This window comes from Heteronotia binoei, chromosome 2 (genome assembly GCF_032191835.1).
Source record: "Heteronotia binoei isolate CCM8104 ecotype False Entrance Well chromosome 2, APGP_CSIRO_Hbin_v1, whole genome shotgun sequence".
NCBI classification, from domain to species: domain Eukaryota; kingdom Metazoa; phylum Chordata; class Lepidosauria; order Squamata; family Gekkonidae; genus Heteronotia; species Heteronotia binoei.
Genome location: NC_083224.1, coordinates 116091101 through 116107539, shown reverse-complemented (window position 1 = coordinate 116107539; position 16439 = coordinate 116091101). Strand labels below are relative to the sequence as shown.

Here is a 16439-nt window from a genome sequence, read left to right as displayed (position 1 = left end):
TGCTGATTGTTCTGTGGAATGTACTGGTTGTTCTGTGAATTTCTGCAATTTATAGTCTGTAGGGTGTTTTGCAGAGTTGGATACCAAGATTGGTGGATGGAAATGCCTTCTTCCTTTCTGTTAAAGTTGTGCTGGTGTTTGTAAATCTCAATAGCTTCTCTGTTCAGGCGGGTATGATAATGTGAGGCCGTAGAAAGGACTTCAGTTCTTTCAAAGTGGATGACGTAGTCTCCTTCTTGAAGTGCATGTTCAGCTACAGCTGATTTTTCTGGTTGAAACAAGCGACAGTGTCTCTTGTGTTCGGTGAGGCAGGTGTTGATACTGCGTTGGGTAGTGCCAATGTAGACTGCACCACAGGAGCAGGGTATTTTGTAGACTCCAGGGGTTGAAAGTGGATCTCTCATATCTTTGGCCGAGTGCAGCATGTGGCAGATCTGTTGTGTGGGTTTGAAGACTGTGTCAACATTGTGGCGTTTGAGAATTTTGCCAATGCGGTCGGTGACAGATTTTATGTCAGGCAGGAAGGCTGTACCTACATTTGTGTGTGGCTCGGGATTTGGTGTGGATGGTCTCTTGGGATGGAGGGCTCTTCTAATTTCTTGTAGGGCGTATCCATTGGCCTGCAGTGACTGGTTGAGGTGGTGTAGTTCCTGCTGGAGTTGGCTTGGTTCACAGATGCGTGATGCTTGGTGGATGAGGGTTTTTACAACTGTACGTTTTTGGCGAGGATGATGATTGGAATTCTTATTTAGATAGCGGTCGGTGTGTATGGGTTTCCTGAATACAGTGTGGCCGAGTTTTCTGTCATCTTTCCTGGTAATGAGGACGTCAAGAAAGGCAAGTTGACCATTGTTTTCTTTCTCCACGGTAAACTGGATACGAGGATGGACTGAATTCAGATGAAGGAGAAAGTTATTCAAAGCAGCCTTTCCATGACTCCAGATGGCAAAAACATCATCCACATATTGGAGCCAGCAACGTGGTTTTAGGAGGGCAGATCTTAGTGCTGTATCTTTGAAGGTTTCCATGTAAAAGTTAGCGATGACAGGGCTAAGGGAGGATCCCTCAGCCAATCAAGGGAAGGCTTTCTCTGGCTCTTTCCCCTCCTTCCCTAGCCAATCAAGGAAAGGCATTCTCAAAGATTTCAGGTTTTCACGGCTGGTAACATCATTAGGGTTTGTAGAATCTTTCGGGCTCAAGTGCCGTGTTCTACTGGAGAAAGTTTTTCTTCCAGACATTTCGTTCTCTTCGACTGATAGTCAACGCCATCGGCTCACCTACCTACGCCATAGCCAAACACTTGACCCGCTTTCTTCAACCCCTTGTGGATTGATGGAGTTCCCATGGAAGGGAAACAGCCAGAGACGGGCGAGGGGAGGCTGGCATTCTGTGGCAGAGCAGATACAGAGAAAGACAGAGGGAGGGAGGAAGAAGGGAAAGCCAGAGAGAGAGAATGAACTCTGTTTTTAAGACTAACAGAGAGAGAGAGAGTATTGGTCTGAAAGCTATCACTAAAGGCTTTTGAGGGAGAACTCAATGGGCCCAGTTCTGTCTAGGACTGCCAGTTCCAGGTTGGTGGGAAATTCCTGGAGATTTTTGTGGTAGAGTTTGAGGATGGCAGGGATTGGGGAGGGGAGATGCCTCAGCTGAATAGAATGCCATAGAGTCCACCCTCCAAAGCAGGGGGAGAGAGAGCTGTTGTCTGGAGTTCAGTTGTGATACCAGGAGATCTTCAGGCTCCACCTGGAGGTTGGCTACCATAGGTCTGGCTGCTTGCTATTGTTCAGCAGCAACCCTATGACAGCCAGTGTGGCATAGGAGTTAGGGCTTCAGAGTGGGGTCTGCCAGACCTGGGTTCTTACTGTGGAAGCTGACAGGGTAATTTTGGACCAGTCACAGACTTTCAGCCTACCCTACTCCACAAGGCTGCTGTGCACATCAAAAGGGGGACAGGAGAATGATGTAATCTGCTTTGCCCCCCCCCCCCCGTGGAAAAAGGCTGTCCCTTTCCTAGGTATAAACTATAGGGAGGGGGGAGGTGATATAAAGCTGAAGTCAGAGGGGCAGATAAAGGGAAGGAGATAGGGTTGCCAACTCCAGGGTGGGATTTGAGGAGGGGTGAGACCTCAGACAATACAATGCCATACACTCCACTCTACAAACCAGCCACTTCCTCCATTGTTGCCAATCTCCAGATGATCGCTTCCCCTGGAGAAAATGGCTGCTATGCAGGGTGGACTTTACATCATTATACCCTTCTGAGGTTGCTTTCCTGTTGCTTTAGTCCACACTGTGATTTCAGATCACTCACAGACTTTCAGTCTGACCTACCTCACAGAGTTGTTGTGCAGATCAAAAAGGAGAGAGGAAAATAATGTAAGCTGCTTTGGTCCTCACTGTGGCCAAAGGCTGTACTTTTTCTAGATAGAGGCTGTGGTGAGGGGGGAGGAGATGGAAATATGAAGTCAGCCCAATTCACCCACAGAAAACATCTGCCTTGTGTGTGTGGGAAGACAGCAAGGGTGAGGGGCACTCATCCAGAGCCTATTTCTTGAGCCTGCTGTATTTTCCCCTCACAATTGGCCTTAGTCCTAGTGGGAAATAAAAGGGTAGTCCTAGTTCACATAGCACTCCATGTATGCATAGAATTCTTATAGAGCTTTGCATCATGCCTGTTACACATAAATGTATAATCAGACTTTTAGCCAAGATTGTGCTGAGATTTGTTTTAGCAAAAAAGTTCATTCAAACAACATTTTTTAAAATCGAGAGATCTCAGAGGACTAGATGTCTCTAACAAAGTGATCAATTGCTTTCTTTAACAAATTGCCTAATTATTTACCAAAATTATCTTTAAAGTTCAAAATATTCAGATCAAATTTCTCTAGTGTAAAGAAAGCCTGGAAAGATAATTTTTGCCAGCTGAAGGAGATATGGTCTCAGTTCCTTCTCTTTTGCAGGTATTCAGATTGAGGGTGGCCAGGGGTGTAATTTTGGTGTGAGCGTAAAGGGCTTTGGTCCTCTGGATCTCATCGCATGGCATGTCCCCTGCAGCTCTGAGTGAACCAAACTACAGCACCAGCCTAGAATGTTGGGAAAAGGTGGCTTGTCTGATATTGTCTTTCTACATTTATCTTGTAAACTGACATGAGCCTTCAAAAGGGGAGAAAAATGGGGTACAAACAGCCAAATAAATACATGTTTCTTTCCTCACATGAATATCCCATCATTACTGAAAGGAGCTCAAGCTGGCATACCTCACAATGACCTTGCAAGCAAAATCCTAAACAGTTATATAGCCTTGGGTTTACCAACAATGTTAGAAATGTTTAGAATTGCACTGCCAGTGTGCTTTATCGCACATCCCTTGAGGTCTCATCCTCAAAAACACAAGAAGTACATAGGAAGACCAGAAGAGCCCTTGTAGCATTCCCTAACACAAATAATTTCTAAACAATTCTGGCAATTCTAAACCAAATTCTAAACTATTAGAATTTCTGGCAATTCTAAACCAACTATATTACAATACAGATCCTTGAAAGTATTAATTATACGCCCAATAAAATACTAGGAATGCAGAGATGAAATTAAGACCTCATTTTATGCACTTTTCATGTAACACACAGCATAACCAGAAGGAAGACTTACAGTTTGATAATATGGGGATGCCGAAAAAGTTTTAGGTTTTGGATTTCTCGCTTGATCTTCCCAACCACATCCAAACTGCGTATTTTTTGTCTGTTCAAAATTTTGACTGCCACTTTGTGTCCTGTGAGCTGGTGTTCTCCAACTAAATTTTTAAAAAGTGGAATGTTAACTGAAAGAAATGTTAGTGCTCAAAGAAAAGTTATTTAGGTGTCTGAAATGTGATTTCTGTGACTCTTATAATCCACACAAGAAAAATCAGTGTTTTTGAGATTTCTGGGTCAAAGCTAACCCAAACCTAGCAGAAAAGCCTTTCAAACATCAAGGGTTATATCATATATACAAATGAAGAACAGTCATGCATATAACTACAGGGATATTTATTCATTTTTGTTTTGTTTTGTTTGACTTATATCCTGCCCTTCCTGCAAAGCAGGCTCAGGGTGAGTTCCATCAAAAAGTTAAACAATTATAAACAAGATTTAAGATTACAGTATAAAACAGCTAAAACAACCAACTTCTAAAAAACCCAAAAAGAACAGTCATACACAGAACTACAGGGACACTTCATGTCATCACTGTATAGTACTTTACAAGTATAAGGAGTCGCTAAGGGATGTGATCTCCACCTATTTCTATTGTTTGAATTAGAACACTTGCACTCAGGCACTAGCCCTTTCACATGCACACATCTGTTTGTAAGACAGAGCAAATGTGTGGTCACTTTATAAATAAAACCAGGGCCCAATACCTGGATAAATGTTCAGCTGTGCACTGCATATACCATGAAAATTACTCAATGCACGTATAAAGAAAAATCAAGTATTCATTGTACACAGATTATACACGTGTCCACTGTGGTGTGTGAACGAGCACAGTGATAATATTTTTATTGTTGTTTATTTTACGCTACAGATTGTTTTAACTAGTTACCAGAACAATTTTTTTGCATTTATACTCTCCTTTCTTCCCAATGGAGACCTAAAGCAGCTTACAATGTTCTCCTATCTTCCTGTGAGGTAAGCTAGGAGTCCTCAATCTATCTTGTCCTCAGTCTATCTTCAGGCTTCAATGTAGCATTTCTGCTCTGTTGAATTCAGTCTTGGTGATTCTCCGCTTTAGATCTGTAATTCCCTCAACTCTTCCCTTGACTCTGTGGACATAAACAGGACATGGATAGACCCAGGAGCTGCTTTTACAGTTGCAGCTGCCACTGGCTTTCTAAAAGTCGGTTTCTATTTGAAAACATTTATAAGTTTCCATGATCAGGAAATGGTCACAGTTAGCCTCAAGCACTCAGTTGGTTTACAGTGTCTGTCTGTCTGTCTGTCTGTCTGTCTGTCTGTCTGTCTGTCTGTCTGTCTGTCTATCTATCTATCTATCTATCTATCTATCTATCTATCTATCTATCTATCTATCTATCTATCTATCTATCTATCTATCTATCTATCTATCTATCCCGCTCTCCCCACAGTTAGCCTCAAGCACTCAGTTGGTTTACAGTGTCTGTCTGTCTGTCTGTCTGTCTGTCTGTCTGTCTGTCTGTCTGTCTGTCTGTCTGTCTATCTATCTATCTATCTATCTATCTATCTATCTATCTATCTATCTATCTATCTATCCATCCCGCTCTCCCCGCCGAAGGCAGGCTCAGGGCGGCTCACAGACCAAGGGTCAACACAAGCACATTAGTGTGACCGATAAAATAAACAACAATAAAAATATAAGACATAAAAACAATTTGTTAAAACATTTGCATGTGCTACTATCATGATTTCAAGCAGCGATTAAATTCTGGTGGTTAGCTGTACTCAGAGGTCTCAGGACCGCCGTAGCGTGATAAGATAGGTCATTGGTGGTGTTCTTATGGGCCAGTCCCGTTGCTGCAGATGTTACTATCATGTAAATGCCTGGTGGAAGAGTGCTGTTTTGCAGGCCCTGCAGAACTGTAAAAGCTCTCACAGGGCCCTAACCTCCTCCGGCAACTCATTCCACCACCTAGGGGCAGCAACTGAAAATGCCCTGGCTCTCGTTATTTTGAGCCTCACTTCTCTGATGCTGGGGACTGTCAGCAGGTTTTGAGACCCGGACTGAAGTGCTTGCTGGGGGATATGCAGGGAAAGGCAGTCCCTAAGGTATGCAGGACCCTGGCCATAAAGGGCTTTAAAGTTAATGACCAGCATCTTGAAGTGAATCTGGTTCCCTATTGGTAGCCAGTGCAGTGCTTTCAGCACCGGCTGAATGTTTTACACCTCTCTTTTGTGGCCCACTAAAATTTGGGGGTGGAGCCAAGAGACTTTGGGGGTGGAGCTGGAAGACAGGAATTATGTCATTCCCTGTGGTGTCAAGGGCCAAGTGATGTCACTTCCAGGGCACACTGAACCCAAAATTCCACCTTTTCCTGTGATGTCACTTCCAGAGCACTCCCCCAAACCTGCTTCTTCTTCTGAAGTAAATTCATTTTCAGAAAAATCTCTCTGAAACTCATGCTGAGCCAAAATGAGGGTGGAAAGTGAGCAGTCCTCTCTTTCCACTCCCACACCTGCATGCACCTATCTGTTTGTGTGTTCTTCTCCAGCTTGCAAGCACTCCTAATGCCCATGTTCAATTGCCTGCACCACCTACACACTCCTTCCTCAACAGCACTGGCCAATGTATGCAGTTGGGAGTGCTTTTGCCACTGCCATCAGGAATGACAGCACAGTGTATCACCCACACTGGGCCCTGGCAGCTGCTCTATCTCAAAATATGCTGAAACATTTAGTAGGCCCTTCCTTCAGCTGCTACTACTGGAACCCTGACTCAAGCTATAACCAATCTTGCTTGCTTTCAAGAAAATCTTTCGACAGCTATTTTTCATACTTTTCTTTGGCTGAAACGCTGGGAAATTGCTGTGAAAGGTAGTAGAGAATTGTACTGCAATTAATGAATTAATTTCCAGTTATATGAAGTTCATACAAGCTTTTCTGTAGTTATCCCAAAAAGGATATTTATGGGGGGCCTGCAGCTTTTTACTGGCTTTGTTTCCCATTCCTTTAAAAGCAACCTGTTTTGCAGATATTTAGCCAGTGAACTTCTTTCATCCTTTTTAATATCTACAGGAGTTTAATTTTGGTGTCAGACAGCTGTTAAAAGCAGGACCAGTAAAATGCTGCCAAGTTCATCACTTCCAGTGCTGTTGAGATATACTGCAGTAATCTCCAATAATCTCTTTCTGTCCCACACCTCTCACTCACTCACACAGAAATCTCATAGAAAGGCCACCGGGCTACAACTGGGGGTGCCAACTTTTCATTGGCAGAGCTTCTATGACTGCAACAACAGTATGATGAACAGAAAAAATTCATCCAGTAAAAATGGAAGGAAAGAAAGAAAGGGAAAGAATGAAATGAAAGGAGAGGAGAGGAGAGGAAAAGAAGACATGGAAAGAAAGAGTATAAGAACATAAGAGGAGCTATGTTGGATCAGGCCAGTGGACTATCCAGCCCAAAATTCTCTCATACAATGCCCAAAAAGCACCAGAATGTCCACCAGTGGGGCCAGGGCACTAGAAGCCCTCTTACTATTGCTTCCCCCCCTCCCAGCACCAAGAATACAGACAGAGCATCATCTGCAGGGAAAGAAAGAAGGTGGGGGGGGGGAGGAAAAAAAAGTCTTTCTCACCATCAGATGACCCCAGCCAGCAACAATTCTGCCCAGGGGTCGTTTGAAAGAAAAAATAGCTACTGGAATGCCCACTCTCCGCCCCTCCTGGCTGAAAAAAACACACACCCCCTTCTTTGCCACCCAAGTCTCCCGGGGAAATCTCTCCAAAAGAGCATACTGCAAGGCACAGGAAAGCTCATACTTTGAAGAACACTTCATGGGTCTAAAGTGTCAGTGGACTCCAGCTTTTCTCTTAAACACTGAGAGGGAGGGAGAAGGGGCAGCCCAGCTCCTCTCTGCACAACACAGAGATGGGGGAAGAAAGGAAGCCAAACAGAGATCAGGCTTTGCAGCCTGTGTTAGTCTTCAACAATACAAAAATATCCCAGCGAGCACTTCATTTGCGGCTTGATACCTAAATGGGTGTTTGAGAAAGAACTTGGCTGGAGTTTTCAGTTTGACTTACGAGGAAGCTGCAGGAGCAGCGGAACGCAATTAAATCCGGGGTTTGCGTGAAGGTTAGAATTTGTCCTTCAGAAGTCAACAAACAACGGAGGGACTCCTGCGGAACATTATTTTTGGAGTCTTTGCACTCATTTTGAAAACTCTGTGACTGTGTGGGGTCCTCCTTGGATTATTGTTTTGAGACTGTTGTTTTCTATTTATACTGTATGAATGTATGCCCACTGTTGTGGGCTGTTCATTTCATTATAATAGAACTTTATGTACACCAGTTAAGAGTGTTTGTTTGTGCACAATATTTTGTATTTTTGTATTGTTGTATTTCATATATTGTGCTGCCACTGTTCTTTTGCATTGTGTTAGTCTTCAAGGCTAGATTTTTTCTGCACAACAGAGAGATGGGGGAAGGAAGGAAGCAAAGCAGAGGTCATGCTTTGTTGGGGCGGGGCTAGTTTTGCTGGGGGCAGGGTTAGCTTTGGCTTTTCTTGTGAACTGGTAGTGAGGCTTCCGAGGCCCAGTACCGGGTCATGACCCTGCAAATGGGAAATACTGCCTTAGGGGAACCTGTAGCTCCTCTCGGCCAGCTTTTATTAGCCAAAAGGGGCACGGGTCCAGCCTACAGGTGGTTGGGCACACAGTAGAGAGTTCTCTGTCAACTTCCTCTAGGCTGAGTGGAGTGAAAGAATCCAAAACTTGACTAGAACACGTGCTCGGGGCCTTGAGTTCATTTACCGTTTCCAAGGTGGCAGGGAGGTCACGGCGGAGTGACAGGACTTTATCTGCGAAAAAACTTGCAAATGCCTCACAGCCAATATTTATTTATTTATTTAATTTATATCTCGCCCTCCCCGCAGAAGGCAGGCTCGGGGCGGTTCACAAACCAAGGGTTGACACAAGCACATTAGTGTGACCAGTAAAATAAATAGCAATAAAAACATAAAAACAATTGGTTAAAACATTTTGCATATGCTTCCACAACAGTTTCAGGCAGCAATTGAATTCTGGTGGTTAGCTGTACTCAGAGGTCTCAGGATCACCATAGTGTGATGATAGGCCATTGGTGGTGTTCTTATGGGCCAGTTCCATTGCTGCAGTTGTTACCATCATATAAATGCCTGACAAAAGAGTGCAGTTTTGCAGGCCCTGCAGAACTGTAAAAGCTTTCGCAGGGCCTCCTCTGGCAACTCATTCCAGCAGCTAGGGGCAGGAAAGGAAAAGGCCCTGGCTCTCGTTGTTTTGAGCCTCGCTTCTCTGATGCTGGGGACTGTCAACAGGCTTTGAGACCCGGACTGAAGTGCTCGCTGGGGCATGTGCAGGGAAAGTCGGTCTCTAAGGTATGCAGGACCCTGGCCATATAGGACTTTAAAGGCAATGACCAGCACCTTGAAGCGAATTCGGTAGCCAGTGCAGTGCTTTCAGCACAGGCTGAATGTGTTCCCGTGGAGGAACTCCCATTAACAGCCTGGCTGCAGCATTCTGCACTAGCTGAAGTCGCCGGATTTGGGACAAGGGCAGACCCATGTAGAGAGCATTGCAGCAATCAAGTCTCGAGGTGACTGCCGCATGGATCACTGTTGCCAAGTCATCGCGTTCAAGAAAGGGGACTGACTGCTTTGCCATCCACAGATGGTAAAAGGCTGACTTAGCAGTGGCAGCTACTTGGGCCTCCATTGTTAAAGAAGGATCCAAGAGCACCCCTAAGCTTTTAACCTTGGGCACCAGTGTGAGTTGGGCTCTATCAAAGGTCAGTAAACGGACCTCCGGTCCTGGGTCGCGGCAACTCAGATACAGGACCTCTGTCTTCATCAGATTTAGTTTCAGTCTACTCAGCCTGAGCCACCCTGCCACAGCATGCAATGCTGCAGACAGAGGTTCCGGGGTGGAGTCGGACTGGCCACCCAACAACAGATAGAGCTGGGTGTCATCCGCATACTGGTGACAGCCCAGCCCATACCTCTGGGCAACCTGGGCAAGGGGGCACATGTAGATGTTAAATAACAACAGAGAAAGAACCGCTCCCTGCATCACACCACATATAAGTGGGTGTCATTGGGATAGTTCATCTCCTAATGCCACCCTCTGTCCCTGACTCTGGAGGAAGGAGAAAAGCCAGTTCAAGGCCAACCCCTGAATCCCAGTGTCGGCGAGGCGACAGGTCAGTAGCTGATGGTCGACCATGTCGAAAGCTGCCGACAGGTTTAACAGCACCAGCACTGCCGAGCCATCTCTGTCCAGGTGCCTCTGGAGGTCATCTGTGAGGGCGATCAGAACCGTCTCCATCCCATAACCCAGACGAAAACTGGATTGATGAGGATTAAGCATTGAAGCATCATCCAGAAAACTCTGAAACTGCACTGCCACAGCCCTTTCAATAATCTTGCCTAAGAATGGCAAGTTAGACACCGGCTGGTAATTAGCCAATTCAGCCGGGTCCAGAGATGGTTTTTTTAAATGAGGGCGAACTACTGCCTCTTTTAGAGGCTGGGGGAAGGTTCCTTTGAGAAGGGACCTGTTGACAATTTCCCTTAGGGCAGTGTTTCCCATTTGCAGGGTCGTTACCTGGTACAGGGCCACTGAAGCCTCACTACTGGGTCACAAGAAAAGCCAAAGCTAGCCCCACCCCATCTCTGTGTTGTGCAGAGAAGGAGCTGCGCTGCCTCTCCTTCCTTCACCTCCGCTCCCAGTGTTTGAGAGAAAAGCTGGCATCCATTTAGACCCATTAAGTGTTCTTCAAGGTATGAGCTTTCATGTGACTTGCACTTTTGGGGAGATTTCCCCAGGAGGCCTGAATGGCAAAGAAGGGGTGTGTGTTTTTTTCAGCCGGGAGGGGTGGGTCATGAGCATTTCAGTAGCTGTTTTTTCTACCAAAAGACTTCTGGGCAGAATTTTGGCTGGCTGGGGTCATCTGATGGTGAAGGCGGCTTTTTTTTTTCTTTGCTTCCCCCCCTTCTTTCTTTCTTTCCCTGCAAGTGATGCTCTGTCTGTATTCTTGGTGCTGGGGGGGGGGGGGAAGCAACAATGGGAGGGCTTCTAGTGCCCTGCCCCCACTGGTGGACATTCTGGTGCTTTTGGGGCATTGTATGAGGGAATTTTGGACTGGATAGTTCACTGTCCTGATCCAACATGGCTCCTCTTATGTTTATGTTCTTTCTTTCCAAGTCTTTCTTTTCCTTCCTTCCTTCCTTCCTTCCTTCCTTCCTTCCTTCCTTCCTTCCTTCCTTCCTTCCTTCCTTCCTTCCTTCCTTCCTTCCTTCCTTCCTTCCTTCCTTCCATTTTTGCTGGATGAAACTTTTCTGTTCATCTTACTGTTCATCATACAGCCTGCTATGGTCTCCACAAGGGCCTTTTGCACAAACATATCAATTGAGCTATGTCTTTACTTATTTTGTATACAATTGAGAAAGAAAAATCTATAAATATGTTGAAGCACAAGTCCTTGCTTATTTATTTAGCAGAACTTACTTTCCAATAAATATGCACGGCACTGCACACTTATCTTCTTTTCTTAAGGTTCATATCCAAAATGAGAACCACCCAGATCCAGATATAAATTTAAATTGAGAGGGAAACAGAGACAGAAAGATCTTTTGGAATAAATGATCCAGAATGTAATCCAGGGTTTAGCAGCATTATTTTAGAACAGCATCAACATTCATATAACAGCTGATTTGCAAAAATTAAGACTGGCTGTTTCCTTTGTAAGCAGAGATTTCAAAATTTGTTACTAAGGAAACCTGATGTGATTTTGTCTTGGTTTAGGAACAGCCTGCCTGTCTGATCCTCCTCCTAGAAATTATCCATCAGCAGCTCCTTGTGCCTTACTAACTAGCATGTGGTAATATTCCTGCTGATTCTCTGTCCACAAACATCCATTTAACTCTCAAGGAGAATGGGTTTCAGTTTAGCATTTTTGAAACAACCATTCTGCAAAATGCAGTCTGATTTAGGAAAAAAGCTGATCCCAGTGAACTCTGACCATAATTACATTACAGGCTGAAATAACTAGTTTTATTAAACACACCAAGGCACAAGGCCTTACGTTTGCTTTCAGCAAACACTGAAATGGCATTATATTAAGAATCCGAGTTTGTTTATGGGAGCCTATATCAAGGTGAGGGAGCAGTAAGGTATTACATGTACAGAGTTTACCATTTCACTTCAAAGTCACTGGATTTTAAAGGTGGGATTGAAGACACAACCCAACTACTGAAAGGGGCAGAGTGATGATGCAGGAGCTGTGTAAAGGGTGAGCAAGTCACTATTATTAGCAGAGATAAGAGCCGACTGAATTCCTTCCTCAATGAGACTGTTCTAAAAATAAAATGCCTCACCATGCTTCTAATAAAAAACCTTCTGGCTTGCCCTTTATATGTGCTTCTATACATTCTGAAAAGGCAATCAAATAGTTTTTTAAAATATTGTATAATTTACATGTGCAGCCCATAGATAACTATGACCTGAGGTTAAGTTAAAACCTATGCTTCTACATGTTAAAAGGACATGCACTACCTTGCAACTGGAAAAGTTGTGATTTCGATTAAATTCCTTCTAGAAATGCTCCAAATGACAGTGCCCATGAAAACAGAAAAAGGCCTAAAGAATGAAAAAATTTTCAGAGTCTAGGAACACTCAGCCCCAGGTTACCTGCTGCTACCACCACACACAAACAGCCTAAACTTGAGGGTTATCACAACTTTGTATCTATTTCTGTACATGCTTGAAGTGTCTGCCTCTACAAAAACAGTGCTTTATACCCAGGGTGTTCGGATTCAAAGGAAACTGTTCTATCTCTAATAACTCTGGTAGAGGAAGATATCTTAGTAGATGGGCTTTTCTAACCCCTGCAGCAATATAAGCTATCCTTTTTCTGTATCTGGTCATCCTACTAATGCACTTCACAGGTTAGACTCTAAGAGGGAACCCAAGATCCCCGCAGAGGCCATTTGTAATGGCCTCGCTTCCAGTAGTGTAGATTGTAGTGTTTCATCCAGTAAATATGGTTCTCAAGGCAATGGAATCATGATGCTTGAAGCTTGGTAATTAGTGCTGTCATTTTTTTTACCAACTCAGGTTCTTGCACCTTTACCAGCAGCTTGATCTGCTGACATAGGTAAGTGATGATGCATATGTCTACACTGCAAAAAACCCTGCACCCACCATTTCTTGCATTACAAGGACATATAAACAGGTCAGGCCTTTTTTCTTGTCAGTTGGCAGCCATATATTTCATTAACAGACAGGCACATCCAGGGGTTTTTTGGTAGAAAAAGCCCAGCAGGAACTCATTTGCATATCAGGCCACACCCCTGACATCACCATTGTTTCACACAGGGCTTTTTAAAAGAAAAAGCCCAGCAGGAACTCATTTGCATATTAGGCCATGGCCCCAATGCCAAGCCAGCTGGAACTGCATTTCTGTTCGTTCCTGCTTTAAAAAAGCCCTGGGCACATCACACATGCCAGTTGTATATGCACACTGAAGAAAAGAGGAACTTAGATATGGTGGGGAAAGCCCTTTGTTGAATAGAGTGGGCAGTCAGCTGCTGCAGCTGTACCTACCCATATCACAACAACAACTGTCAAAGATCTGTGGTAGTAGTAACAGCTTGTGGGGTTTTTTGCATCAGGGATATATAACCTATCATCCATTTTCCCAAGGCCCTGCAAAAAGCAACTATTGTTGTTATTTAGATTTGTGAACCATATTATCCCAGCAGATGCTGGGCTCTAGGCAATGTACATCAACATAAAATACATATAAAATCAGTTAATCCAAATAATTAAAAACAGTTTACAACCTAAGGACACTTTTCTGGGAGTGAGCTCCATTTGAAGAGCCTTGAGTAGAATTCTGAGTAGATTGCTCTCTAGTTGCGGGGAAGAGACCTACATGCGATAGTGACATAGTATGTTAATGACTTAATGGGATTAAAAAGTTTGGGCATCTTCAGCTTTCTCTCTTCTGTAGTCTACTGCTATCAGAAGGAGGCCTGAAGCAATCACTTTACCTATCTGGCATCTCATTCTCCCAGACCAACAATACGAAAACAGCTTCAGCTTCTCACAGACAGTGTTGGGAATGAAAGGAATCCCAATTAGATATTCTGATATACTCTAGACTCCTAACCTTAAGAGTGATAATTTGGGTTTTATTCCATGCTCACTTATCTTGACCTTTTCCTTACCACAATTCAGGAGAAAAAAAGAGATTAACCTCCCCAAAATAAAGACATGGTTAAGGTGCTGAGTAAGCCACCTTCTCTTCAGTTCTCTAACCATTTGCATGTGGGTTTCTTAGTGCTGATACTTTAATAATAATAAACAGCCTGTTTTGCTTATCCATTACTTGCTTACTATAAGCAACAGAGATACACAGATACATCTGTTTCACTTCCTTGGGAGCTGTTAAGACTGCTTGAATGTCTTGATAGGTGGAGAGAAGAGTTTGTTGTTTGTTGTGTAGCATAGTAACCCAGGCTCCTGTTATGCTGGTATCTATTGCCAGAAAGCTAAGCAGAGAGAGATGGTATTTCATACACTAATTTAACATAATACAATGTTTAAAAATTACGTTTAAAAATTAAATAGTATAAAGCATGTGCATTGAAAAATAGTATCTCTCTGAGCTTGTAGGTTCATTCGGAAGAATGACCTTGGTAAAAGGTAATAAGTAAAAGGTAATAAATAGTTCAATGGAATTTTGAGAAGTTAGGGACTAGCTCTCCTTCTGCACTATAAAAAGCATGACCAACCTGCCAAGCAACCCCCCTCCCCAAAGTTACCAACTCCATATACATTTTAGTTGCCTAATCTGTATTGGTAGCACAAACAACAACCAGCACCCCAAAAGATAAAACAAGACATTCAAGTATTTCAAAGGCATGCTTGTTTAGTTGTCTGGAGATAACTCTGGCTTGGTACTTTTTTAAGTGCTAACAGAAAAGGGACAGGCTTGGGCACAGAAAAGGAACCAAATGCTTTAAAATAAATAAATTAATTCACTACAAACCAGCCTTGCAGATATTTCCAAACAACCACCGGAATTCTGTAACAGATTTCACCAATTTTTGGAGAAACAAAGTGATCTACATCTCTCCACCCCCATTAGACACTGTAAATGTTTAACAGGCAGTGACAACTTCCTACATCTTTCCATCTTCCTCTCAGTCATATAGATTTGGGTTGCTCTAAAGCCCTATGACAGAGATTTAAGCAATGAGCAAGTTTATTACACAGAAGCCCAGTAGCACTTTAAGGAACAACATCATATTCAAATACATACACTGGAATAGTTAGTCTTTAAGGTTCCACTGGATTCCTGTTTTATTTTGCTGCTAAAGTCTAATGCATCAGAAGATGTCATGAATGATGGAGAGGGGGAAGCTGTATCAGAGTTGAGGGAAAGTTGCATCAGAGACTGCACAAGACTTACAATGTAAACCCCTCAGGTCAGAAACCTGTCCTTTTTCATATGCATATTATCCCAAGCATGTGAACATGGGGAGCAGCCAGGTCATGGGATTTATTTATGTATTTGAACCAGCTGGAAGTCCACCTTTTTTCTAAGCATTTGACGAGGAATTCCACAGATTGTGTAAGCAGTGGAAAAGTCAGCCGCCTGCATGACCACGAAGGGCTCTCGCTTTGAAGTCACTGCTGTTGTTCCGTAAACACCATCACAACACGTTGCCTGCTAGCCTGCCCGCCAGTCAAACTCTCACCTCTCCGGAGCATCCCTTTATCTTTCTGAATCTGAACTGGGGGGGGGGGGGGTGGCGGCGCTGCGGGATGCACTGGAGTGTTCGAGGAAGCGCCTGGTGCCTGTGCGCAGCGAGGGGGAAAAGGGTCAGCCGGGCATCCAAGGGCAGGGGAATCTACCGAAGGGCTGGGGCAGCAGCATGGCTTGGGATGAAGCCTCCCCGTCTCGCCCCTCTCCCGCATGCGCGCTCCTGCGGTGCCCCGACATCCCGCCCTCTACCCAGCCCCATACTCAGCTCTTGACTTTGCCGAAGGTGCCGACCCCCAGCGTGTCCCCCAGCACGTAGTGGCCGATCTTCACCCGCCCGTCGTGCTTCTGCGGCTGTTTCTCAGCCATCTTCGCAGCGCTTTACGCCGCCACCGGCCGGGCCAGACCACAATGCAGCAGGGCCGGGAGGGAAGACGAGACGGGCGGCGACAAGACAGCGCATGGCGGGCGGGCGAGCAGGTAAAGGGGAGGCGGAGGCCGGCCTAAGCGGGCCGAGAGCACCATAGGGCAGCAGTCATGGCGAACCCCTCTGCCTAGAAGCCGCCTCTTTGTCCTCCTCTTCTGGCAATGTGGACCCAGGATAGGAGAAAGCACTGTGCACATTCTCGGGGACTCCCTTTCAGTATCTCTAGCCCGCTCATCTCCCTTAGTATTGGCTAGGGATGCCAATCCCCAGGTGGGGGTAGGGGATCCCCTGATTTGGAGGCCCTCCCCCCTTCAGGGTCATCAGAAAGCGGGGGGGGGGGAAGGGATGCCTGCTAGGCACTCCATTATTACCTATGGAGACTGATTCCCATAGGGTGTAATGGAGAATTGATCTGTGGGTATCCGGGACTTTTGGGGGGGCTGTTCTTTGAGGTAGAGGCACCAAATTTTCATCATAGCATCCAATTACTCTCCTCAAAACACGCTCCACGTTTCAGAAAGATTGGACCAGGGGGTC

The 16439-nt window shown here is 44.7% G+C and overlaps 1 protein-coding gene across 5 annotated transcripts in view; it reads right to left on the bottom strand.

Annotated features, from left to right (window-relative positions):
• The window catches only part of PRKAA2 (protein kinase AMP-activated catalytic subunit alpha 2), a 39174-nt gene extending 23280 nt beyond the window's left edge, over positions 1–15894 (bottom strand). For 3 of the 5 annotated variants that reach the window (XR_009555068.1, XM_060231881.1, XM_060231880.1), the window contains exons 1-2: positions 15745–15894; positions 3649–3790 (exon numbers count right to left, since the gene is read on the bottom strand). Coding sequence is in view for 2 of the 5 variants with exons in the window: in XM_060231881.1 (XP_060087864.1) it covers positions 3649–3790; positions 15745–15844 (242 nt within the window). In the remaining 3 variants the exon portion in view is untranslated. Of the gene's footprint in view, positions 1–3648; positions 3791–15744 lie in introns of those variants that run through there. The other 2 variants (XM_060231882.1, XM_060231883.1) reach the window with 2 other exon arrangements.
• Between the last annotated feature and the right edge of the window lie 545 nt (positions 15895–16439).